A 23,471-nucleotide genomic window follows, 5' to 3' on the forward strand; every position below is an offset into this window, starting at 1 on the left:
TTGGGTACTGGAATGTGTAGCACAGGTTAAAACAGAGTATTTAAACTCATTTCAAGGGTTCCAGGTTCCAAGATCCGATTTATTCATATCTTTCCCAATCTTTCAACTTGAACCCTTTTAATTTGCTCAGCTGCATATTTGGTTTTCTTCAAAAAAAAAAACGAGCATTTATTCTTTCCTTTTGATAAAACAGAACTTCAATAGTTGAGACAAGTTCCAAGGCAGTTTAATGGAATAATGGCTAGCATGGATCTTGGTGTAGGCTGATTTGGTGATTGGAAAGTGGAAATGTATCGAATCAGCAAAGAGTTGAGGTTTGAGAAGGTTTTGATGTGAAATCGGGGATTATGATTGGTTGAATTTAAAATTCGATTGTTTCGTAAAGCACAAAGTATTATACTATAACTTTATGCGTTGGAAACTAAGCTTTTTGATTTATCATTATTTCTAATAATTAGGATCAATCCAAAGTCTCAAAGGGTGTATTGTCTGCTTTCTCATCAGATATTTCATGGAGTTACATTGATGACTACCGAACCCTTTCCAGCTCGCTTTTTTTTTACCCAGAGAGATAGAATACAATGGAGATGCTATAATGAGATCATTCTTGACATACTCCACCATCGATATCACTCAAAACTACCGGCCACAACCAGCAAAATGCTGTTTAACTTGTAGAAATCGGCCCTCCAAGTCGTTGTAGTTTTCGCGAATCCGCGAATTCACGATGATCTGCCAAAAAATTTGAATCTCATCGGGAAAATTTAATCGATGTGAATTATTGTTATGTTTTGAATCGAAAGACATTGAAAACACGATAATTTGTTGCAGTAAAGCCCAGAATATTTGATCCAAATAACCCGAAGGACTTCACAGAGTATAGTGATCGAAAAATAAATATGAAAGTGGTTGCATTGGTCTCTGGAGGGAAAGATTCATGTTTCAATATCCTTCACTGTTTAGCACAAGGCCATGAATTAATAGCGTTGGCGAACTTAAAGCCTGCTGATCCATCAGTACAAGAACTTGATAGTTTTATGTTTCAAACAGTTGGTCATGATGCTCTTGAGTTTTATTCAGAATGTGTTGGTGTGCCCATGTTTAGAGGTGATATTAACGGGAAATCTGTCAACCAACAATTAGATTACAAGATAACCCAAGAGGATGAAATTGAAGATCTATATCTATTATTGGAGAAAGTCAAAATTGCACATCCTGATGTTGAAGCTGTTTCTGTTGGTGCCATTCTATCTTCTTATCAAAGAACAAGAGTGGAGAACGTTTGTCAAAGATTAGGCTTAACTTCATTAGCTTTCTTATGGCAAAGGGATCAACTAGAATTAATGACAGAAATGGTTGAATCTTCAATGGATGCAAGAATTATTAAAGTTGCAGCTGTTGGTTTAAATGAAAGTCATTTGGGTCAAAGTTTAAAACAGATTTTCCCAACATTATTGAGATTAAACCAAAAATTTCAAGTTCATATCTGTGGTGAAGGTGGTGAATTTGAAACACTAGTACTTGATGCTCCTTTCTTTGTGAAGAAATTGGAATTTAATGAATTTGAAAAAGTTGTATCAAATGATGGAGTTGCTTATCTGAAACCCATTGTTAAAGTTGTTGAGAAGACTAAAGAAGATGGAGAATATCACAGAGTACAAGAACGTAATGTGGATTGGAAGAAATTCCTACCGAGTGCTACTGGGCTACTCAGAGAACAATTTCAGGATATATATGAATCATTGCCTCAATCTTTTGAAGCTGCTGAATCTACAAAAGGTGCCTCCTCTTATAATCAAGAACCAGAACAAACCACCAAGAAAATGGGGAACAAGTTATTCATATCAAACATCTCAAGTTTGGAAACTTCTGTTGAAGAACAAGTTGCTGATGTGCTTTCTATTTTAAACTCTATATTACAAAAAAATGATGTCGATTCAAGCCATATTCAACATTTAACATTATTAATATCTTCAATGTCAAATTTTGCCAAAATCAATTCCATATATGTCAAGAACTTCACAGCTCCGTTACCACCATCAAGAGTATGTGTTCAAACGCAATTACCTGAAGGAGTTCATTTACAAGTATCAGTCGTTGTCATGTTGGATTCTCAAAAGAAAACAGGTTTACATGTTCAAGGAAGAAGTTATTGGGCACCTGCAAATATTGGGCCTTATTCACAAACCATTATTGATGAGAATCTAACTGCAACTTTAAGTGGTCAAATTCCATTAATTCCAAGCTCAATGGAGTTATCAAAAGAATCTCCATTATTTAATGCAGTCTTATCATTACAACATTTTGATAATGTCAAACAAGTCATTGGATGTGTTAATCAATTATCAGTTGTTTCATTCGTTAAATCTCCAGAATTAGTTAAAGGTGCTTCAAATATTTGGGAAAGTTATTCATCAGGAGAAGACATGAATCCCCAAAATTCATTATTGATTGTTCAGGTTGAAGAATTACCAAAGAGTGCTAATGTTGAATGGGGAGGATTGTCTTATAAAAAATTGACCAATTTATATGAAGATGAAGAAGATGAAATTGTTTCCAAATTGAGTGATTCTTTGAAACAGGAGTTAAATTTACAAGGTTCATTATATCATGGTAATGGTGATTTTGTATCAACTCTTGCTTTAGACAACATTGATGATTTCCAATTCGACTCAAATTTGCATTATACTATTTACACAAGACCTGAGAATATCAAGTCATACGGTGAGTATTCTTTAGAGTTTGTTCCAGTGCAGGATATTTGGAATTTTGCTGGTGAATTGAGAAAGTTTGGTATAGTTATTAAAGGTGATTGATTTCAATTAGGGCTTTTCACGTGACTATGGTTGTTGTGCACGTGATGTTTTTCTTTTTTATTTTCATTTCCACGTCACACGCTCTGCGAGTGGCCGTTATCAATTCTGTTCAAGGTGAGTTCATCCCAACACCATACTGATTTTTGCTGGTGCTGCACTTACCGTTATGAGCTGGTCCATTACGTAAACACGGTACACACCACATTCTGGCACTACTCTGGTTTTTTTCTTTGAAATTATCATCAATCAATCTAAAAACTTGGTGCTTAATATTGGAACCAACAAACCTTTAACATACAAACCAACAAAATGTCTGCCGTTCAAGCCCCAAAATGGTATCAAGCTGAAGATGCTCCAGTTCCAAAGAACACCAGAAAAACTGCTCGTCCACAAAAATTAAGAGCTTCATTAGTTCCAGGTACTGTCTTGATCTTATTAGCTGGTCGTTTCAGAGGTAAAAGAGTTGTTTACTTGAAAAACTTGAAAGATAACACCTTATTAGTCTCAGGTCCATTCAAAGTTAACGGTGTCCCATTACGTCGTGTTAACGCCAGATACGTCATTGCCACTTCTACCAAAGTTGACGTTTCTTCAGTTGATGTTTCAAAATTCGATGTTGAATACTTTGCTAGAGAAAAATCATCAAAAGGTAAATCTGAATCAAAATTCTTTGGTGAAGAACAGCCAAAAAAAGAAATCAAAGAAGAAAGAGTTTCTGATCAAAAATCTGTTGATAAACAATTATTAGCTGAAATCAAGAAAACTCCATTATTAAAAGAATACTTGTCTGCTACCTTTTCATTGAAAAACGGTGACAAACCACATGCTATGAAATTCTAAGTGCAGAGTTAATTTAATTTTATAGTTGTGTGTTTGTTTTTTCCAAGTTGTTTTAGTGTGTTTTCAAAAGAGAGAATAGAGAGGGAGAGTTGAGTTGAAAGAGTTTCATAAAAGAAAGAGAAAAGATGGTGTCATATTGGCACAAATAAGAGGTTTGCATACTTCTTAACAAAAAAATTGTTAATGAATTTTAATAGGCAAAAAGGTAATGGTTACATTTTATGTATAAATAGGTTTTTATTTCTTATAGTACTACAAAAAATACAAAAAAATAAGAAAATAGTGTAAAAAAATGGTTAGAGTGTAGTGTCCGCAACAGAAACATTTAATAGAATTCGTGGTATTTTAACGTGTAAATTTGGAGGATGAGTACAAAACAAAGGATTACGTTTAATGATAACGTGAAGAGAAGAGTACCAAAGATGGATTACACGATACAAGAAGAAGCTCAGAAGGTTATACAACTCAGAGATAGCATATTCAATGACAAAGAAAGCTATAATGATGCTGAATTCATACGGTTAAAAATTGAAAAGAAGTTAAGAGATGAAGCTGAAAGAACTAAGGACTATGGGAAATACCTCAAGAGCGGAAGAGTTGACCTTATAGACGAGAAGAGAAGAAACCAGCTAGTCACACCAATATCTGAGCTACAGGCTGCCTATTATGAAAACTACAAGTCAAGAAAAGACCGTGAAGCTGAAAGTCATGATCAAGCAAGATCTAGTCAAAGAACTTCAACATTAGAGTCTTTTTATGATGAAGATGGTGATCAAGTACTCAAACCAACTAAAGATAATACACAGCAGTTTACTTCTCAAGGTATCATGGCGAATCAAACTATATCCCCAATGGCACCTTCACCATTGTTACAAAACCCACCACCACAATTTCAACAACAAAAATTCATCAAAGGTATGATAAATGTACCATATTTCAATCCAATACCTCAACAGAACTCTTCATCTCCTCCACTTCCATGGTCTTACGAACATCAATTACAAATCTTGCAAAACCAAGCAAGAGCACAAAATCCACAACAGATGAACACTGCACCACCAACACCATTTCCTTTCATGCCAATGTTTCCTCAAAATAATCAAGTGTTTCCGGGCTATCAACAGTTCCCGCAATTTAATCAGCAGCAACAACAACCTATCAATTATGGAGATAGTGCTGGTAATTTAGAGACTGCAACAAATCAACAGCAACAGCAATTACCACAAGGACGCAGCAGAACACTACAACCATATTAAGTAGATTATCATACAATTAGAGTTCTTGTTTCATTAATACATGGTTTCAAAGTTCATCTATAGTTTTTTGACCTTATTTTTTCAAGAATTTCTTGAATTTGGAACGTTTCTTTTCCTTTTCAGGTTCTTCAGCTTTTGTTAGTTGAGCACTTGGTTTACCTTTCGTTGGCTGTTGACGAACTTGAGAGTTAGCACTAGCATGGACATCATTCGGTCTCTTTTCAGAATAGTTATCCAGTAAATACCTTGGAGCTTCTGTTGGTTTGCCGGCTTTCCAATCTGCATAAAGTTTTAAATTTGGTCTTTCTAATGATAATTTCTTAACTTCAGCAATGAATTGCGATGGTGTTATTAGCTCATCACTTCCAATGATAATATCTTTTTCAAATTTATTTGAAAGTTCATATGCAGTTCTAGCTTCTGAATAAGTTGCACCACCTGCAATGAAATAAAAGATTCTTTGTCTTGGAGGTTGGAATTGAGTGTTTGTTTTTGCCCAAGATGCTTTGTGTTTAGGATTTTTCAATGAAGCAGTTGATGTTGAATTTGTTCTTGAAATATCATTTTCTAGATCCATTGGTTTATCTTTAATATATGGAAATCTTTCATCATCTAAAGTATTTGATAAGACTTTTGTAATAATTGAATTTATACTTGGTTTGAATCTTGATGTATTGTATGAATTTTCCGAAACTGACTCATGTAAGAATTCTCTTCTGAAAACTGACTTTGATTTTAAATTTGGTTTGATCAATTTGAACCCAACAGTTTCAAAATTCTTGATCAGCTCAAGATTATAATCAATTTCATGCAATTGTAACACTCCCATAAAGTTAAATAATTTGATATAATCTTGTTCAATTAAACCACCTCTATAAAGACCATAAAGAATGATAGCTCTCAATTTATCAGCAAAAGGGTAAACATCTTGGGATAAATAGTCAATCAATAAATCAGCCAAATTCTTAACACGCTCACCATCAATATCAACACCAAAATTTGCAACATTCTGTTCAAACTCAGCAATTTCTGCCAATTTTTTCTCTCCGTTTGTCAACATCAAAGTTTCTAGTAGAGTTTTGTGTAATGTGATTCTTCTTCTTTCTTCATCAAAACCTTTCAAGTGTGCAACAGCATGTAAAATATCAGATGTTGTCTTTATTTTTGATCTATCAACCAGCATTGAATTCTTGGATAAAAATTCTTCAGTCTTTGAAGTCAACAGTTCTTGAGCATCCAAAATATGCAAATGTCTTAATTGAACCCACTCAGGATCACTATCGTCTAATTTTGATTGTTTTTCCTCTTTCATACCAGCTTCATTTTCAGCCTCATAAGTGTAAACGTCATTTTTGATCTGATTATTAACAATATCATAAGTCATTGCTTGATAAGTGAATTCATGTAATAATGGGGCGAAAAGATCCAATGTTCTATCTGTTATGATGAAAATAGATCGTTGTCTTGTTGTCGCTGGTGGAAAATCTGGATGAGTTCTTGTATATTCATCCAATTGTTCTTGTAAATCCGTTGCAATCATCTTGGGCAACACTGATGCATTGAAATATCCATCGTTATCATTCGGAGAATAATATCTGATGATTGGGTATTCACCGGTGATTACACATAAATCCACTAGAGCTCTTGCTGTATGAATAATGGTCTTGGTCACTAGATCATGACATGAAGAATTATAGAAAACTTGTAATGAATTTGGATTTTTGGTAACAAAAAGGTTGGATTCTTTTGAATGAATATTAAGATAGAACTCTTGGAATGTTCGTAGATTTTTTTGGAAATGAATGTTTGCTTTCAGCTTATTTGATAATTCAGTTGTCAATCCAGGTAGGAAGAAAATATGAGCAGCTTTATATCTTGTTGGGATATTTGTGAAATCTGTCAACAAACAGTTAATAGTATATTTGGTTGGTTCCAATAAATAGACAGCTTCAATTGAAAATTGATTATTTCTTTTCTGATCTAATCTTTCGATCGCTAGAATCATACTTTGTTAGTATTCACGAAATGTGGACCCTTATAATATCATTCTCAACTCACCAGTAACTATATTTAGAATCTCACTCTTGTTCAGGACAGAGAAAACCAATTCCTCAGTTGTTTCATCGAGGACTAATATTTTATAGCCATTTTCTGTTCGAACATCTCTAATCAGATTAAGTATTCCTAATGAGATTCCTATTGTTAGTAAAGTGCAACTTTGTTTTGCTGAACACCTATCGCAATGGTCTCTCTAAATGAGAACCCATCAAATGTGCTCTTTTTCCGACCAAACTCACGATTTCTTTGCAATTCAATCAAAGAAGTCATTTCAAATGAAAGGATTCTCGCTAAAACAACACTCAAATTTGAACTTTAGAAATGACAATGTGCAATTGATTGTATCTCGTTTAAACTCAAAACAAGCATTTGGAATTTTGACAAATTCGCGAAAATCGGACAGCATGATTACATAAGATTATATATCTGCCAGTTTTGCGCGTGTCACTTAATGGTCTTATGAAAAGTGATCAATCAGATTTACGTTTACTTATAACAATAGGCTAATTGGTTCACCGCTGGTGGAGCTGCTCTTAAAGCTCATAAGCAATGATCAGTAGGTCTGCCCACATAAGGAGACAGCTACCTCGTTGTTCAAGACGCAGGACAACAACCTTTTTGTCACATTCAATTTTGCAGACGACCCAATACCGTTTTCTGAAAACACTTCAAACAAAGATAAATGTTGATGGGATACGGATAAAGATCGCTTCTAGGGGAGACATGTTTCAATCTCAAAAGTTTCTGCCCAAGCTCCCAATTATTGAAAACGATGAAATACTGAAAATAGTCTTTACTGCAGGTAGTTCTGAAAACTTTTCAAAATATGAACTTCTTGGAGATTTTATATTTTCAACAGTTGTGCTGGAAGTTCTTCTGTCGATTGAGCCGAAATTATCAAAAGCTAATGTGGCTATTTTGAAAAGTCATTTAGTTTCCAATAAATTAATGAGAGAATGGTCAATCTTATATGATTTGGGAAGTTATGTTTTCCCAGATATCAAGGGTCAAGGTCAAACCGAACGAACCATAAAGTGGTATGCTGATCTATTTGAAGCTTATGTTGCTGGTGTATACTTGGATAAAAAGGAATCAGGTATGCTACGTCTCAAAGCTTAGGTTGCTGGGTTGATAAATGATAGAATATCACTATTTTTAACTTTGAAACCCCCAAAAAACAATGTTACTGATGTTCCGAAGCCTTTTGATTCTAAATTGGAACTGAGATTACAAGAAATTCAAAATACTTGTTAAACTCTACCCTTTCCCCATTTCTGATAGTTCCTGAGTATAAACTGCTGTCAACTTGGAAAGATGAAAAAGGCAAAGTTTTTCATAAAGTCGTGTTATGTCTTTTTGGGGGGAAATAAGTGAGGGTGTATCCGGCTTGGGACTCAGGGACGCTGAAAGAAAGTCTGCTATAGGAGCTTTGAGTACAGAAAATAAAAAATTGATAAAATGTGTCAAGAATAACATAGAAACTGAACGAGTCAAAAATAGCGTTGCTCTGCTGACGGGGTGCTGGTGGCCCAAAGAAAATGCCAACAAAGGAGACAAAACAAGAGAAAAAGAGGGAAAATAATGAAAAACGGGTCTCTTCTGAGAGAAATAAAATAATTAAACGTATTGAGAAGCAAAAAAAGAAGGCCTTAAGTTATAGACCTCCAAGTTCAGGTTTAATTGAGTTTGCAAAACAGGACCTAAAAAATGTTTTTTTGCCTTATAGTCCAGTTTTGTTTACCAAAATTAGGTTTGTCACAATTAAGGCCCAGGATGTCATATTGGATGATCATGAGACATTCAAAGCAATACCTTATATAGATGATGTTGAATTTTGTGAAGGGATATCTAAAACTCAAATAGATGCAGAAAGAGTAGCAGCTTTCAATGCACTCACCATACATAGAGAAAAGTTGGTGTCCTATGTTACTTCCAAGCTTGATAAAGCCATCAATGCAAAGAAGGAGGCATCTGTAGCTATTATTTAATTGGGCTCTAGTTCAGCATTAATGAATTATAAATGTTTTTAAATAGTCAACACGATGTAGTCTGCCAATTGATTTCGTGTCAATTTTGATATATCAACGTACAACATGTCATAAACATGCATTTAACATTTCAACAAATTAAGCCAATTTAGTTGAACTTTCGGTCTAAACTTGATCTATTTACAGGAAACTGTATTCCCCAATTCTGGCTGGGTCAATTACTTTTATGATTGAATGGCCAATCGGCCATAATGATAACCATGATTTGTAAGGGGTTAGTGATCCCAAAACAAGACATGCCGTTGATTAAGAAAGCTTTAAATCATTCTACCGGTTCAAAATTGCTACGATTTATTCATTCAAGTAGCCCAGCTTTATCAAGGAGCTCAAACAAGCGAAAGGGAAAGATCTGTCATGATATCAACAAGATTCAAGCTGCACTATCAAAGGCCCATTCCCCAAATGAAAAGAGAAATAAGAAACTTCCCAAACTTCCCAAACTTCCATTGATTGGAAATCCAAGGATATTAAAAACAGTTTTTACACACAAGCTAGCCACTTCAGATCCTGAATATGATGTTCCCGAATGTTATGAAAGGCTTGAATTGATTGGAGATTCGATACTATCGTGTTTGGTGACTGAAATCATGCTTGAAAGATTTCCAAGTATGACAGAGGGAGTTATTGTTAGACCATATAAGAATATCTTGCTCTGTAATAGAACTTTGGCTGAATTTTCAATGTTGTATGGACTTCCAATCCATATTTTACCTAAGCAGTTGAAAGTTGGTAATAAAATGAAAATTTATGCTGATGTATTCGAGGCATACATCGGTGGGTTGCACCTGGGATCTACAAAAAAACAACCTTCTTCTAACAGAATTAAGGAATGGCTGAAATGTTTTTTGAACCCAAAAATTGATGAGATTCAAAGTCAAGGAAAGATTGAGTATTTAGCTTCTGGTAGCGAGTTTAGCACTAATGACAAGTCTAAAGCACCAACATCAAACGTTCTACCACCATGGCATCTTTATAATGAATATTCCAGATTTGCTAAAGACAAATTATACTCTAAGCTAAGTCCTTATTTCATACCAAGTTATGAAATTATTGAGGTGAATAAACAATTTGGTGATCACAGCCTGATATTCAAAGCTGCTTGTATTATCAATGGTGAAGTCCTAAGCGTTGAAAGTTCAACCAGTTTAAAACAAGCCAAAAACAATGCAGCACAAAGTGCCATGTCATACAACAAGAAGAAATTGGAGTATTATGAAGAGTTAAACAAGAAGTGTTTATCAGGAAAACGCCCTATTGTTGATGTTGTTCCCATTAAAACTAGTATTTCCGATCAATTGCGTAATTTAGGATATTTACCAATCATTCATCCTGTTGAAAAGGATTGGGTGAAATTATTATAGAAGATGCACAGCAACAAACCAAATAAACATATAAAAAGTAATTCACAATATCACAATATATAGCTTATTTAACCACTTCTATTATTATGTGTCACTTCTTATTGTTTTGTTTGTATTAAAATGGCCCTTGTTACATAATCATACTTGAGCAAAAGAATATTTGTAGTCAAAAGTCTAGACGTTTCATCATGGGAACTTGGATAAGAGTTAATTAAACTTCTCTCATTCATGATGAAATTCACTATAAATAAGAAGTTACTCGCTCGAAGAAGCCTCGTCTGGGCTTCCTTCTGTCGTTCATGAGTGGGTTCTTCGATAATGCCAGCTCCTACTGATTTGAAGAACAAAGGTAAAAAACATACACATGATGTTGTCAAGATTAGGAAAAGCTTGATATCAGTGTCCAAAGAAAAATCACTTCCAGAAATCCCAATCATTACAAATGATAGAATTCTAAAAACGGTGTTTACTCATAAGACTGCTGCTACTGATCCAGCACTCTACGATGTTGGAGATTGTTATGAAAGACTGGAATTCATTGGTGATGCTTTCTTGAACTTTGTTATAGCTCTCATTTTGTTCCAAAAGTTTGAAAAGGCTCCAGAAGGTGGTATGAGCTGGTATAGGGACCGCTTAAGAAGTAATTTGGTATTCAGTGGATGGGCTGCTGATTATGGGTTAGCAAAACATTTACTACCAGAGAATATGGCTAAAACCATTGGGGAAGATTCAAGTAAAAGAGCTGCTGATATTTTTGAAGCTTATGTTGGTGGGTTGTTGATATCGCAAACTAGTTCAGCTTCAAACAATGGGTCATTCTTCAACTTTGCAGGATGTAAGCCAATTGAAGATTGGATTAAATCTTTGGTTGATAGCAAAATTCTTTTGCTACAAAATGGTGAAGAAATCCACGTCAGACCAAACCAGAAAACTCACAGATCTTCTTCCTCATCATCTTCTTCATCTTCCAATTTGCAAAATTTGGAATGCTGGGGGCCTGTTTATGATGAAAAGTACAAATATGCCACAGAACAATTATATTCAATGCTTAATCCAAACTTTGCTCCAGGTTATGAAATAGTTGAAGAGAATCAAGAATCTGGCGATCATAAGAAGGTTTATAAAGCTGTTTGTATTGTCGATAAACAAATACTTGGTATCGGAAGATCTACAACGAAAAAGGGAGCTAGAGCCAAAGCTGCTGAGTCTGCTTTAAAGTATAAGAGAGAAACTGTTAATGAGTATCATAATAAAATGCTTGAAATGAAGAATCATTGTCTCTCTGATGTTCAGGACCTTAACGATAAGCTTTTCAATGCTGGATATGTATACCCTAAACGAGGTGGAAAGACAAATGTTGCTGAGGAAGTTACTGCAGGGGCAGTTCCTAAAGCCTAAAGCAACCAAGGGTATAGTTTTGTTCACTGTTTTATGGAGTTTAAATATGGTAATACAAGCCAAGCGCTAATTATAAATCAATATTAGATGCTTAATAATATCTGCAAGTGCATTCACATACCGTGATAATTTTATAATTATAAATACAAGCGAGTGAGTGTAGCCTTCGGCTTGTGTAGACGGCGAGAATTGGAGGAAAAGCATCGAGCTACAATTTAAATTCAAAGGACTCACTGCTCATGTGAAGACAAAACAATTGATGTATTAAGATTTCCAGCAATATTTGCATCATTTACGTGATAGCCCTGAAACATTGAGATATGTTGTATGAACCCATTAAAGTACGGCCCAGTACCATAGTCATCACTTCATTATCAGCATTCTCAATTCACCAGCACACCCTACACCCTATACCACCAGCAGAAGCCTCATCTATTAGAGCATTCTCAATCCACCAGTACACCCTACATCCTACCCATCAGAATCTTATTCTATCCTTGAAAGCTTGAAGTTATCTAATAAAGCATTCTCAATTCACCAGTACTTCCTATAATACCCAACACCATAGTCGACATTTCTTCAATATTCCTCAATCCACCAGTACACCCTGTAGTGTCATTATGGTACCCAGGTAGTCAGTAGAGCCAGGATAGTACCAAAACACCCTGTAACACCATTAATGTGCCCAACACCGTAGTCAACATTTCTTCAGTATTCTCAATTCACCTGTACACCAGACACCCTACACAACACCAGCAGAAGCTTCATCTACTAAAGCAGTCTTGAAAAGTTTGAGCTTACCATCAAATAATAGCATTAATGTGGAATATCCTTTAGAAACTTTCGTCATTTATCGACATTTCCCAAACCTCTGCGTATGAAACTCTGAAGCAGCACCATAGACATCATATCTTTAGCATTTCCAATTCCAAATACAACGTCTGTGAAATTCTGCTACCCTAAGGGTATGAGTTTGGAAAGTAACTTGACACTTCTTAAAGCCATGATTGAGTAGTAATATTGAGAGTAATTGGTAAACCATTTTGGAATTAACATTGAGTCTGATTACATTTCACATCATCAAATTGCAGGTTTGCTTAAAAAAGCATTCAATCTTTGGGACACATCATGTCTCCAAAATATAAGTCACTGTGAAGTATTAAGAGCGTCTCATTCTGTCATGAACTTGATTCTATTTGTTTTTCATAGACGTTGATGTAGAGAAAAGGTCAATGTTTACATTTGTTTTTCTCACGCCATCTTGAATCGGAGGTCGGAAGCACTAAAACACCAACTTTGAGCAGCAATAACTCGAGTTACAAATAATCAGTAGCACTCATACTACAGCACGTTCATATTGACGTCGAACCGATTCGTTCCATGTAGGTCTCATGATGTTCACTGTATTTTTTTGCCCCTGCTTTTAAAATTTCTATAATAATATTTAGATTGGGCAACCTACCAAAAACGACAATTCACACTAAATCACTGCAGTACAAGCACATAAATACATAAATGAATAACTAGACATAGATAGAAAACAGCAAACACTCGGGCTAGAACAGCTGAACACACGGTCCAGAACATGAGATGACACTCGAGCGGCCAGAACAGTTGATACTCGTGCTAGATTAATTTTGACGTACCAGTGGCAGTAGAAAAAAGGTCGTAGGCGCTAGTGTATAACAAAACCACTAATAATAAAAAAAACAGTCGTAGTACAGTTGGGGCAGAAAAAGTAGTACAATATTTATAATATAGCAAACACAGAATTTCTAATATTACATCAATGTTTAAATAAGTTGACAAGACATTGTTGAAATTATGTTAATCCTCATCACAACTCATCATGATCTCCATAACACAGCTGCCAAGGTTGAACAAATGCCTTAGTTTCAAATGGGGAATCATAAAATTGTAAAAGGCCCTCTGAAATATCTACATTTTTGTTATTGTCTTTCAAGACCCAATGATGTCTGTGTCCACTGTTATAATACCAATATCCTGGCATGCCATTGACAGCGTCATAGACCATTTGAATATCCTTAGGTGCTGTCAGTGTTTCCGAATAGCCATCATATTTGCAATATTGTGTCAATAAACCACCCTTCTCGAAAGAAACCGAGTTGTATTCATTTTGACCAACAGTATCTCTTTTTTCCAAAGTGTCATCATCATCTTTATTCAAATGGTCAAGTACACATATGTCATATGTACCATACAAATTCAAATCAGCTGCCTAGATCTTGTACCCAGCAAAAGCGGTCACGACTCACCTTACATATACAACGCCTGCTTGAAAAAAAAAATTACTTTTCATTCAAAACATACCTCAACAGAACACCAAACTGCTATGTTTTTTGTTTATACCTAATATAATTTCGTTGGAACATTAAGCAAATATAGTAAAGATGAATTTATTTTATCATACCATTTCATTGATCATTGCATTTCTAAGTATTGCTGTTGTTCAATGTGATGATGCCAAAGATGAAGCTGCTTTAAGGCAAGAATTGAGTAAAAACCAGGTGAACATTACAGCAAGAGATAGTCTCATTCCATTCATAAACCACCATAGATTGGGTATTACCGATAAAGTGGCTCTGAGCATGATAGCATCTTCAGACTTTGGTATTACGCTTGGTGGTATCATCCCATATTGCACAAACGAGAATTTTGGCCCAGTTACGTTTGGATCGACAACTGGTTGTGTTTTGACTTTACTTTCAGGGTTGACAATGTTTAATGGAGCCTTGCTAATGTTGTTTAGTGGATTAATTCCTGATAAGTTTAACGGTTCAAACTTGGTGCTTGATCCCCCTATTTTTGATAATAAGTGGTCAAAAATTACTAGAAACGCTTACCAAAGAGGTTTAGAGATTGAATCTCTTTACTATAAAGGCTTAATTTATGATAACGAAGAAGTTGTGTTAGATGATTTTCATGTGGTATACACGGTTGATGGGTTCCAAATAAACAAATTCAATAATAGTGACTCTACATATAAAAAAGTATCGTTTCAAGAGCATGCTTCGTTTTTGACTTCATTGATATCTAATTTGCAATTTCAAAAGACATCGGTCCTTCATGCTTTAGGCTGGTTTGATTAGGACAAATTTAGATAGCATGGATCCCTCTTGTCATAACCAGAGAGTAAAGTTATTCATCAAACCAACTGCTTTTTTTAAACAGAGTAAAGTTCTTATATTTCTAATCTTTTCTATATATTGCTCCCAATAAAATCAATCTTTAAATTCACAACTTCTCAATAACTCAAACAACCAGTAGACTTCTAGTAATTGATTTCTTAAAATAATAGGTTTTAAAAAGTCTCCAGTAAGCGTCAAGATCAATCAACATAAGATTTCAAAATACACCAGAGGGACATAATTTGTCAGCTTTGTAACGCACCTTAGGGCCCCCGTGAATAGGTTCTATCTTAATATCATTAATTAAATTGTAATTTGTGTCTGCCGAATTAATTTTAGTGTGGTGATTATGTAATGAATTTCATTTCATTTGGAGTTTGACAGGTGTATAAACAAGTTACACAACCACAAACTCGATACACTTCAAAGGCTTCTTACAGAAAAAACCTTTGAGGACGCTCGTTTAGAAGACATCAAACTGTGTCATAGTGCATTGAACTTCCATTCCATTCTTGAACTCACTGTCTGCAACTGCAAAAGAAGGTCTTACACAAATACAAATTCGAAAAAAAAATTGGTTCCACAAAGACTAGCTGGTTATTGAATCTGGGGTATAAATAATCTGATCTCTCCCATTTAAAGTTGTTCCTGCTAATCATCTGTTTCAGAACTACATCAGCAATCCAGTTGCTTTAGGTAAATCAGAGTAATCTTTGGTTTACATTTGCTTATACTCATATCAAAACGTTATTCTTCATTAGCCCATTGATCATTGCAATACTATTATTAGTTGCAGTCATACCAAATATCACTGTATCCAATTCTTAGAGTATGTACAACCGTCCACCAATGCCATTGCCAGACCAGGCACAGCAACAACCAATTCAAAATCCACCTCCAGTACCTCCAAAGAAATCAAAAATTAACAGTCTAGTTTCCAAATTCAAAAACATGAATACCCACAACAAATCATCATCTGCACCTTCTTCTGCTCCAACTCATTCTTCTCCTGTCAATTCAAAGGATGATATTTTCTCAGCCTCAATTTCAAATGATGAACCACTTTCAATTTTTTCCAGATCAAAGCACCCAGTCAATCCACCAGCGAATAATGACTCTAAACCAATCGGTACAAACAAGTTTTATTCAAATATGCTTTTAGAAAACCAAAACAATGCTGTCTGGACCCAACCTTATTCACTTTGGTTTTCAAAAGATGAAAATTATCATGGTTTAGCCGTTCATCATGTTCCTGCTTCAAGTAGAGTTTCCGGTCCAGATGCTGGTGCTGATCCAGTTCAATTTTTCTTTGGTCCTAATGGTATCAAATCTTTTGTCTTTGGCTCCACAGATTTCAATGATACCCCATCTTTGTCACTTGAAAACATCAAACATATGTCAGCTGACGCCAAATTTCAAAGTAAATCCCAAGGTTGTATGACAGTTCCTCTAGTCCAAGGTCAAGGGTTTATTACAAGTATCTATTTCAATTTAATTCCAAAGCTTTCAAGTGCTGTTGGATTTGCTTCTGTTAGTGGAGACAAATCACCAAGATCAGGTATCAATAAATATAAAATTGGTTTGAATGATGGTACTACTTGGGTTTTATACGTCACCATTCCAAATGGTCAATCTTTAGATTTGGCTCAAAAAGATGGAAATAACATTGTTGGTAGCAATTCTGTTAACGGTGCTGTTTTCCAACTTGTTAAAGGTGACTCTGGTGTCTATAATGATGCTGCGGGCTCTTATCCAACGCGTGCACATTTAACCAATGGTTCTGTTTCTGATAAAACAGGTAGCTTTTCAATTTCATATGATATTACTGGATCCTCAAACTCTGGTAAGACCTTGTTATTTGCATTGCCACATCAAGTTGACACTTTTACTTCTGATATGGACTCAGCAAAGACTGATTTGAAATTGGACACTATTACAAAAGGTACAGCAACTGCTTACTTGACAGATACTTTTAAGTTTAGTCTTAATGTTCCTTCAAATATTAGTCTTGATCCATACTCCAGTATTGATGGTGTTTCTTTGTCATATTCAGGTAATGTCTTACAAAAAATCAGAGATGCTGCGTCTAGTGAAGTTAACGGTGACGTTGAGGCAGAATCAAATGTGGACTCAATGTATTTTGCTGGTAAAGTTCTTGCAAAATATGCTTGGATTCTATATGTCACTAAATATGTTTTGAAAGATGATGGTCTTACAAATACACTATTACCAAAAGTCAAAAGTGCAATTGAAAGGTTCTCCAAAAATCAACAACAGCTTCCTTTATCTTATGACGAAACTTGGAAAGGTATCATATCAACTGGAGATAGTTCTGCTGATTTTGGTAATTCTTACTACAATGATCATCATTTCCATTACGGCTACCATGTTCTTTCCTCTGCAATCGTTGGAAAAATTGATAAAGAACAAGGTGGTAATTGGGTAGATTCAGTTAAGGGTTGGGTCAATGATTTGGCTAGAGACTTTGCCTCAACAAGTGATGATGACCAATATTTCCCTGCATTTAGATCTTTTGATTGGTATAATGGGCATTCTTGGGCCAAAGGTGTCTTTGCTTCAGGTGATGGTAAAGATCAAGAATCAAGCTCAGAAGATTACAATGCATATTACTCCTTGAAAATTTGGGCTGATGTTATCAATGACAATTCGTTGAAGCAGAGAAGTGAAATCATGTTGGGTATTTTGAACCATTCAATTAACCATTATTTCTTATTGGCTGATGATAACAATACTCAACCAAAAAATTTCATCAAAAATAAAGTCACTGGTATCCTATTTGAAAACAAAGTTGATCACACTACTTATTTTGGTAACAATTTGGAATATATTCAAATGATTCATGCTATCCCAGTCACCTCTTTCAGTTCATTCATTAGAAAACCAAAATTCTGTAAAGAAGAATGGGACCAAAAATTAAAAGGTATCGTTAATAATGTCAATGATGGTTGGAAAGGTATTATTTATTTGAATGTTGCATTATTTGATCCAAACTCTTCATGGAATTTCTTCAGTGGTGATGGATTTAAGAATGATTACTTAGATGGTGGGCAATCAAAAACTTGGTCACTAACCTATTCTGGTGCTTTTGCATCAGCTTGAGATTGTAATAGGAATCGGTATGAAATTTAAAAAGAAGTGAAATGATAATGATAGAAATAAAAATAAAAGAAAAGATTTATAAAATTTGTAGATAATTGACACGTATAATCATGGCAGAATAGTGTATCGAAAAAAAAATTAAAAGCGTACACTACATGATCAACTCATAAACACTCAACTTCAAGGTTCACACAACGATCATGACTATCATACCGAAGGAATCGCTTGTTGCATTAGAGCATGAGTTTGGGATAATAAAGTTAATTCATCACAGAAACAAAAACCAACACAGAGTTGCCACTTGGTGGAAACATTTGAACAACCTTAAAAGATATCTCACAAAGGTAATCTCATTAATTCATACATACAACCGTAACAAAGATGATAAAGTAAGGCAGAAACTACAAAAAGTATCAAGACATTTGTATTTCAATATATGCAAATCAGCTTTCAGAGCTTTCAATGGTGTTATTGCATTAGGTCAATTCATCACGTTAGGGTTGACTCTTGTGGGTGCTCTGGGAAAACTTTACCATCATGTTGGAACTATGGAGGGTTTACATAAGACGAATACACTGCCTGGTAAGGTAAATGATATAGTTGATTACAATGAAGGTGATATTGGTGAAGAAATCGGAGAAGAAGTTGGTGAAGTGGTTGTGATCAAGACAGAAGAAAGAAAGAGAAAAAGTGTGGAACCGGTGGATACAAGTATTAAAAAGAAGAAAAAAGCTGTCAAGAGTATATCTGATAATGAGAGTGTTTTGAAAAAGAAGAAGAAAAAGAAGAAGAGTGCCATTGATGATATTTTTGGTTGAGTTATAAATTCACTACTCAAGATGACGCTATTGACGATATTTTTGGTCGAGTTATAAATTCACTACTGGTGTCGGTTTAATTTACAGAATGCATGTTTTATTAATCTATTGATCTAAGTAATATTTTGCCCAATTTGGTAAAATGAAGCTTGCTTTGTGAATCTCACTATTATAGTATTTGAATAATTCCTCTTCTTTTTCTTTTGAAACTGTACGCGCTGGGATGTTTAATTTCGCATTTGGATTTTTTGAGCTAATCATTAATCCTAATTGACCTGAAGTGTATGTTGGAACAGTTGTATATGCGTATTTAACAACTGGGAAAATCTCACTTATTGTGGCTTTCAAGTTTTTCAAAAGTTCAATCTTCAACCAAACATTTTCTGAAGCTTGAGTGATAACAATACCGTTTTCATTCAATGCACTATGCAATAATTTGAAATATTGTTGTTGAAAAAATGCAGCAGCTGGTCCATCTGGGTCAGATGAATCTGTTATAATTATATCAAACTTATCATCTGAAAGACTCAAATCTTGTAAATACTTGAACCCATCACATAGCTTTACATTGATCTTCGGGTGAGAGAAAGCAACAGACATTCCCTTAAGATATTTTTTACTCAACTCAATAACGGTTTCATCAATTTCCACCAGCACAATTTTTTCAATATCTTCGTGTTTCAAAACTTCTCTAAGAACACCACCATCACCTCCGCCGATAACCAGGACCGATTTAGGGTTTGGATGAGCGAATATTGGTAAGTGTGTAATCATTTCTTGATATGCAAACTCATCTCTTTCTGACACTTGAATAATACCGTCTAATACAAGGACATTACCATAATCGGTACTCTCAAAGACTAAGATCTATAAAATGTTAATACTATAACCAGTCTTGAAAACGCTAAACTTACATCTTGAAATTCTGATTTTGCAGAGTGCAAGATCTTCTTCACTTTTAATTCTAAAGCTTGACCTGGGAATGATTCATCTGAAACTTCTTTGAACCAACCATTTTGAATAAGAGGATGAGTTAAATCTGACATTTTCTATGTGTGACTTTGGCTATGGGAGAAGGAATGAAATGAAAAGCCTCGAGGATAAGAACTATAATACAACAATAATGAACCTCTTAAGCTCTGATGGTCATCAACACGATCTATTTTGCGCTCAAACGGTTGGATAATGCCTAATATGTAAAGATCGAAACTAGTGAAGTGATTTTTTTTTAGCTCCGGAAACTTTTTTTCTGGTGCTTGATGAGTTCAGATTTTTTGACACAATCGACAAAATTGCAAGACAAGATTCAAACCAGCTATTGGAAAAACCTCTTTTAGGGATATTTAGATTCCCAGGTAACTAAATGTTATTTTCTCAGCTCTCTTACTAGATATCATACCCTCAAAGATCCTTAAAGAAGCTCCAAATCTTTTGGCTCGTGACTGATAATTACATAAGATCTTATGTCATCCATACCAAAAAAATTCAAAAAAAAATTTGAACGATGAGCTTCAAGACTTTGGAAACTTGGAAAATAGAGGTAAACACACGAAGATGAAGCACCCGTTCCAAATAGTGTTGACTAATAAGTCTGGAGCCCTTTTGTTCACAGCCACACAAAGCCATATCCAAGTTTTCAGCACTGAAAATGGTGAAAGAGTCGGTGAATGGACTGATGATATCGATACTACAGAATCCATCAAGGAAAAAATAAAGAAAGAACAACAAAGACAAAAAGAGCAAAAAGAGCTTGAACAAAAGGAATCAGGAAGTGATAGTGCAGCAGAACCATTAAAGAAGAAAAGAAAAAGCAACAATTCCGAACCAAAAGTCCCAACTCCAGGTCCAGGTGCACCAAAAGTTTACAATTATATTAGAACTTTGATCTTATCAAATAACGAAAAATACTTAATTGGTACAACCGATTCAGACAAATCAGGGGTGATATTCGAATTGGATTTAAATAATGAGAAGAATATTTTGAAGCTACTGAAGAGACAACCTTTCCCAAAAAGACCTTCAGCCATTTCAACTTCTAAAGATGATTCAAGTTTGGTTCTTGGTGATAAATTCGGTGATGTTTACTCTACGACAATTGATACACAAGAAGCTAGAGAAATAAACTCAGAGGCTGAACCTATCTTGGGGCATGTTTCAATGCTTACAGATGTCACCATGGGATCTCATGATGATAAAGAATACATCTTTACAGCTGATCGTGATGAGCATATCAGAATCTCAAACTTCCCAAAGTCATATGTTATTAAACATTGGTTATTTGGACATCAGCAATTTGTCTCGGCTTTGACAATTCCATCTTGGAACCCTGATCTATTGATTAGTGGTGGTGGTGATGATTATATCTTTTTATGGGACTGGTTTAAAGATTCAAATCAATTGTTGGATAAACTCAATATCAGAGAAATTGTTGAACCATACTTAAATGAATCACATTTTGCTCCATCTAAATTTCAAAATGAATCCGCTGATTTAAAAGAAACTTGTGTCTCAAAAATTCTTGCATTACCTGATAATTTCTTTGCGGTCTTGATTGAATCAACCAAGGTTATTGTTTTTCTAAAATATAATGAAGAATCTAAAAAATTAGCTTTGGACAAAATTCTTCAGTTAGACAATGTTATTATCTCAATAACAGCTTCAGATGATAAACTATTCGCTGCAGTGGAATCAGAAGAGGATCTATTAAGAGTTGTTGATTTAAATACTAAAGAATTGTTACCAAATTCTGAAAGTATCACTAAAATCTCAACGAATTCAAAAGTTGATATTTCTTCAAAAGATGAACTGTATCCATTGTACACAGTCTATCAATTACGTAAAAGAAGTGAGCATTAAAATAAATAATATTCCCTAATTATACATTGTACATTGATAATAAAAATATGTAAATTTTCTTTCTCGGATGAAAACATTTGAAGTAATTTTTTTTTTTGTAAAATCCGTATACCTGTTTTAAACCTCCGGAATGACAAAACAGGTCATAACTTCACAACCAGAACCCCTAAGACAAAACTAAATAGCATATGTGATACCTCTAGTACTGTAGGTACCATAAAATGGCAAAAAAAATGCAAAAAGAAAATTGCTTCCACTCAGAGTCGAACTGAGGATCGCTACATTACTAGTGTAGCGCCTTACCAACTTGGCCATAGAAGCTCTTATAAAATTTTTAATTTTTGTGATTTACTGGTCAATCCAAAATTGGTTTGGGCACGTAATCCAGGCAATATAATTCACAGCTTTTATTGTCGTATAATTCCATTATAATACGATGTATGATTGGTTGTGAAATCATTTGATTACAAGGTTTAGTTATTGTCTACAATTTTCCAATTATGTTATTGCGGATTTCCATTTCAGCTGTCAATGTCAATTTCACCTTTGGTCTATGATATTGGAAATTTCTACACAATTCTATACATGAACAGAATTCCTTATTCCCAGGTTCATCAAGCATTCATGCTCAGCTCCTTTAAGCTAGACGTGGTTCAGTCACCTTAGAATCAACTTATAATTAACAAACCATTAGCCGGACTTCAATATATCAAGAAAAGTATAATTAGGATTATTAATATCTTGGTGATTTCCACAAATTTTACAAATTATATTGGTACGTTCCAAATATTGTATTAACAAATTTATGGCCAGCTGCTGTTTTAGTTCATTGGCGGCCAGCTAGCCTATATTATACTTAATTTAATTTATTGATCTGCAGATTTAATATTATATATAATAAATATTATATTAATCTCTTTAATTAATTTTAATATTATAAATTTATTATAAGATCATATTGAAGCTGCCTGAATTCCAACAATATCGACATAAGCTAGAGAGAACTTAAGCCTAGACGTACAATTCAAGCGGTTCGTACCGTAATTGCATTCCTCACCATTAAAGTTCATCAAATAATATACATAATCATTAACTAAAAAAAAATTAACTAGATCAAGGATCAATGAATTATATAATTATATTTGAAATGCAATAGAAACAAGACGTCGCAGCAGCCACAGCTTAATTTTTGATATTTACAAGCTGTGCATATATGATTCATGAATTATATTTAGCCGGCGGAATATCAATATTAATTAAAATAACAATATTTAATATCGACAATATAAGTACTTCAATAATATAATCGATCATATAAAGTACACTAATATCGTCTAAATGATCACTCAATCATTTAGAAACTAAAATGTAACTATCTAAACAAAGTAGTGTATTAACGTCGATATTGATCATGATCGATATCTTAAAATCTGAGATCTAATCCAGATCCCATCAAATAAATTGCCCTCAGCTACGTACTGTAACGTCGTCGTCACTTAAAAAATAAACATCTGATCAACAAAACTAACATGCTCACCTAATAACCTTTCAAAATCAATATATCAACCTACAACAATTAATAAACATAACAAAAATCATTCAATTTCAATTTTGACGTTTAAATATGTCCCATCTGTCATCATCACGCGTGTCACAAATTGACGCAATTTTTCAAGGCGGCGGCGTCATCATAAAAAAATTACCTTAAAATGTTTTCATTGTCAGCAATTATCAAAAACCATCAAAACGTT

At 34.4% G+C, this 23,471-nt stretch overlaps 13 protein-coding genes and 1 non-coding gene across 14 annotated transcripts; 11 read left to right on the plus strand and 3 right to left on the minus strand.

Moving 5' to 3' along the window:
* Positions 1–899: 899 nt before the first annotated feature.
* DPH6 (diphthine--ammonia ligase) lies at positions 900–2,537 on the plus strand (the record flags this gene model as incomplete). The annotated part of the gene is made up of 1 exon (XM_019181047.1): positions 900–2,537. A coding segment is annotated over one exon (1,638 nt), but the record flags the coding sequence as incomplete, so codon positions are not given.
* A 588-nt stretch (positions 2,538–3,125) lies between these two features.
* Positions 3,126–3,656, plus strand: WICANDRAFT_27670 (60S ribosomal protein eL6; the record flags this gene model as incomplete). Its single annotated transcript, XM_019181397.1, has 1 exon — positions 3,126–3,656. One exon carries the CDS (start codon positions 3,126–3,128, stop codon positions 3,654–3,656), a length of 531 nt encoding a protein of 176 aa, XP_019039823.1.
* Positions 3,657–4,078: 422 nt separating this feature from the next.
* WICANDRAFT_82985 (uncharacterized protein) lies at positions 4,079–4,912 on the plus strand (the record flags this gene model as incomplete). Its single annotated transcript, XM_019185467.1, has 1 exon — positions 4,079–4,912. One exon carries the CDS (start codon positions 4,079–4,081, stop codon positions 4,910–4,912), a length of 834 nt encoding a protein of 277 aa, XP_019039824.1.
* A 73-nt stretch (positions 4,913–4,985) lies between these two features.
* Positions 4,986–7,240, minus strand: SEC1 (Sec1p; the record flags this gene model as incomplete). Its single annotated transcript, XM_019185468.1, has 3 exons — positions 4,986–6,907; positions 6,971–7,096; positions 7,210–7,240. The coding sequence occupies 3 exons, from the start codon at positions 7,238–7,240 to the stop codon at positions 4,986–4,988; spliced, it is 2,079 nt and encodes a 692-aa protein (XP_019039825.1).
* Positions 7,241–7,693: 453 nt separating this feature from the next.
* On the plus strand, positions 7,694–8,089 carry WICANDRAFT_61186 (ribonuclease III domain-containing protein; the record flags this gene model as incomplete). The annotated part of the gene is made up of 1 exon (XM_019183122.1): positions 7,694–8,089. The coding sequence occupies one exon, from the start codon at positions 7,694–7,696 to the stop codon at positions 8,087–8,089; it is 396 nt and encodes a 131-aa protein (XP_019039826.1).
* A 419-nt stretch (positions 8,090–8,508) lies between these two features.
* Positions 8,509–8,958, plus strand: WICANDRAFT_77300 (uncharacterized protein; the record flags this gene model as incomplete). Its single annotated transcript, XM_019184536.1, has 1 exon — positions 8,509–8,958. The coding sequence occupies one exon, from the start codon at positions 8,509–8,511 to the stop codon at positions 8,956–8,958; it is 450 nt and encodes a 149-aa protein (XP_019039827.1).
* A 296-nt stretch (positions 8,959–9,254) lies between these two features.
* Positions 9,255–10,379, plus strand: WICANDRAFT_61188 (uncharacterized protein; the record flags this gene model as incomplete). Its single annotated transcript, XM_019183123.1, has 1 exon — positions 9,255–10,379. The coding sequence occupies one exon, from the start codon at positions 9,255–9,257 to the stop codon at positions 10,377–10,379; it is 1,125 nt and encodes a 374-aa protein (XP_019039828.1).
* Positions 10,380–10,715: 336 nt separating this feature from the next.
* Positions 10,716–11,791, plus strand: WICANDRAFT_89793 (ribonuclease III domain-containing protein; the record flags this gene model as incomplete). The annotated part of the gene is made up of 1 exon (XM_019186192.1): positions 10,716–11,791. A coding segment is annotated over one exon (649 nt), but the record flags the coding sequence as incomplete, so codon positions are not given.
* A 2,364-nt stretch (positions 11,792–14,155) lies between these two features.
* WICANDRAFT_89794 (uncharacterized protein) lies at positions 14,156–15,012 on the plus strand. The gene has a single exon (XM_019186193.1). The coding sequence runs from the start codon at positions 14,189–14,191 to the stop codon at positions 14,885–14,887; it is 699 nt and encodes a 232-aa protein (XP_019039830.1). The 5' UTR covers positions 14,156–14,188; the 3' UTR covers positions 14,888–15,012.
* An 865-nt stretch (positions 15,013–15,877) lies between these two features.
* Positions 15,878–18,046, plus strand: ACF2 (endo-1,3(4)-beta-glucanase; the record flags this gene model as incomplete). Its single annotated transcript, XM_019181556.1, has 1 exon — positions 15,878–18,046. One exon carries the CDS (start codon positions 15,878–15,880, stop codon positions 18,044–18,046), a length of 2,169 nt encoding a protein of 722 aa, XP_019039831.1.
* Positions 18,047–18,243: 197 nt separating this feature from the next.
* RMP1 (Rmp1p) lies at positions 18,244–18,579 on the plus strand (the record flags this gene model as incomplete). The annotated part of the gene is made up of 1 exon (XM_019180803.1): positions 18,244–18,579. A coding segment is annotated over one exon (336 nt), but the record flags the coding sequence as incomplete, so codon positions are not given.
* A 363-nt stretch (positions 18,580–18,942) lies between these two features.
* Positions 18,943–19,910, minus strand: SPE4 (spermine synthase; the record flags this gene model as incomplete). The annotated part of the gene is made up of 2 exons (XM_019182548.1): positions 18,943–19,731; positions 19,779–19,910. 2 exons carry the CDS (start codon positions 19,908–19,910, stop codon positions 18,970–18,972), a joined length of 894 nt encoding a protein of 297 aa, XP_019039833.1. The 3' UTR covers positions 18,943–18,969.
* Positions 19,911–20,418: 508 nt separating this feature from the next.
* Positions 20,419–21,720, plus strand: TRM82 (Trm82p; the record flags this gene model as incomplete). The annotated part of the gene is made up of 1 exon (XM_019185469.1): positions 20,419–21,720. The coding sequence occupies one exon, from the start codon at positions 20,419–20,421 to the stop codon at positions 21,718–21,720; it is 1,302 nt and encodes a 433-aa protein (XP_019039834.1).
* A 248-nt stretch (positions 21,721–21,968) lies between these two features.
* Positions 21,969–22,041, minus strand: WICANDRAFT_t52. Its single transcript has one exon. It is a non-coding gene; the product is annotated as a tRNA-Thr (tRNA).
* Between the last annotated feature and the right edge of the window lie 1,430 nt (positions 22,042–23,471).

This window comes from Wickerhamomyces anomalus (genome assembly GCF_001661255.1).
Source record: "Wickerhamomyces anomalus NRRL Y-366-8 unplaced genomic scaffold WICANscaffold_2, whole genome shotgun sequence".
Classification (NCBI taxonomy): Eukaryota; Fungi; Ascomycota; class Saccharomycetes; order Phaffomycetales; family Wickerhamomycetaceae; genus Hansenula; species Hansenula anomala.

Bases quoted from the DNA above. Each gene is read 5' to 3' on its own strand.
- WICANDRAFT_89794 (XM_019186193.1), top strand. From the start codon at position 14,189: ATGAATTTATTTTATCATACCATTTCATTGATCATTGCATTTCTAAGT.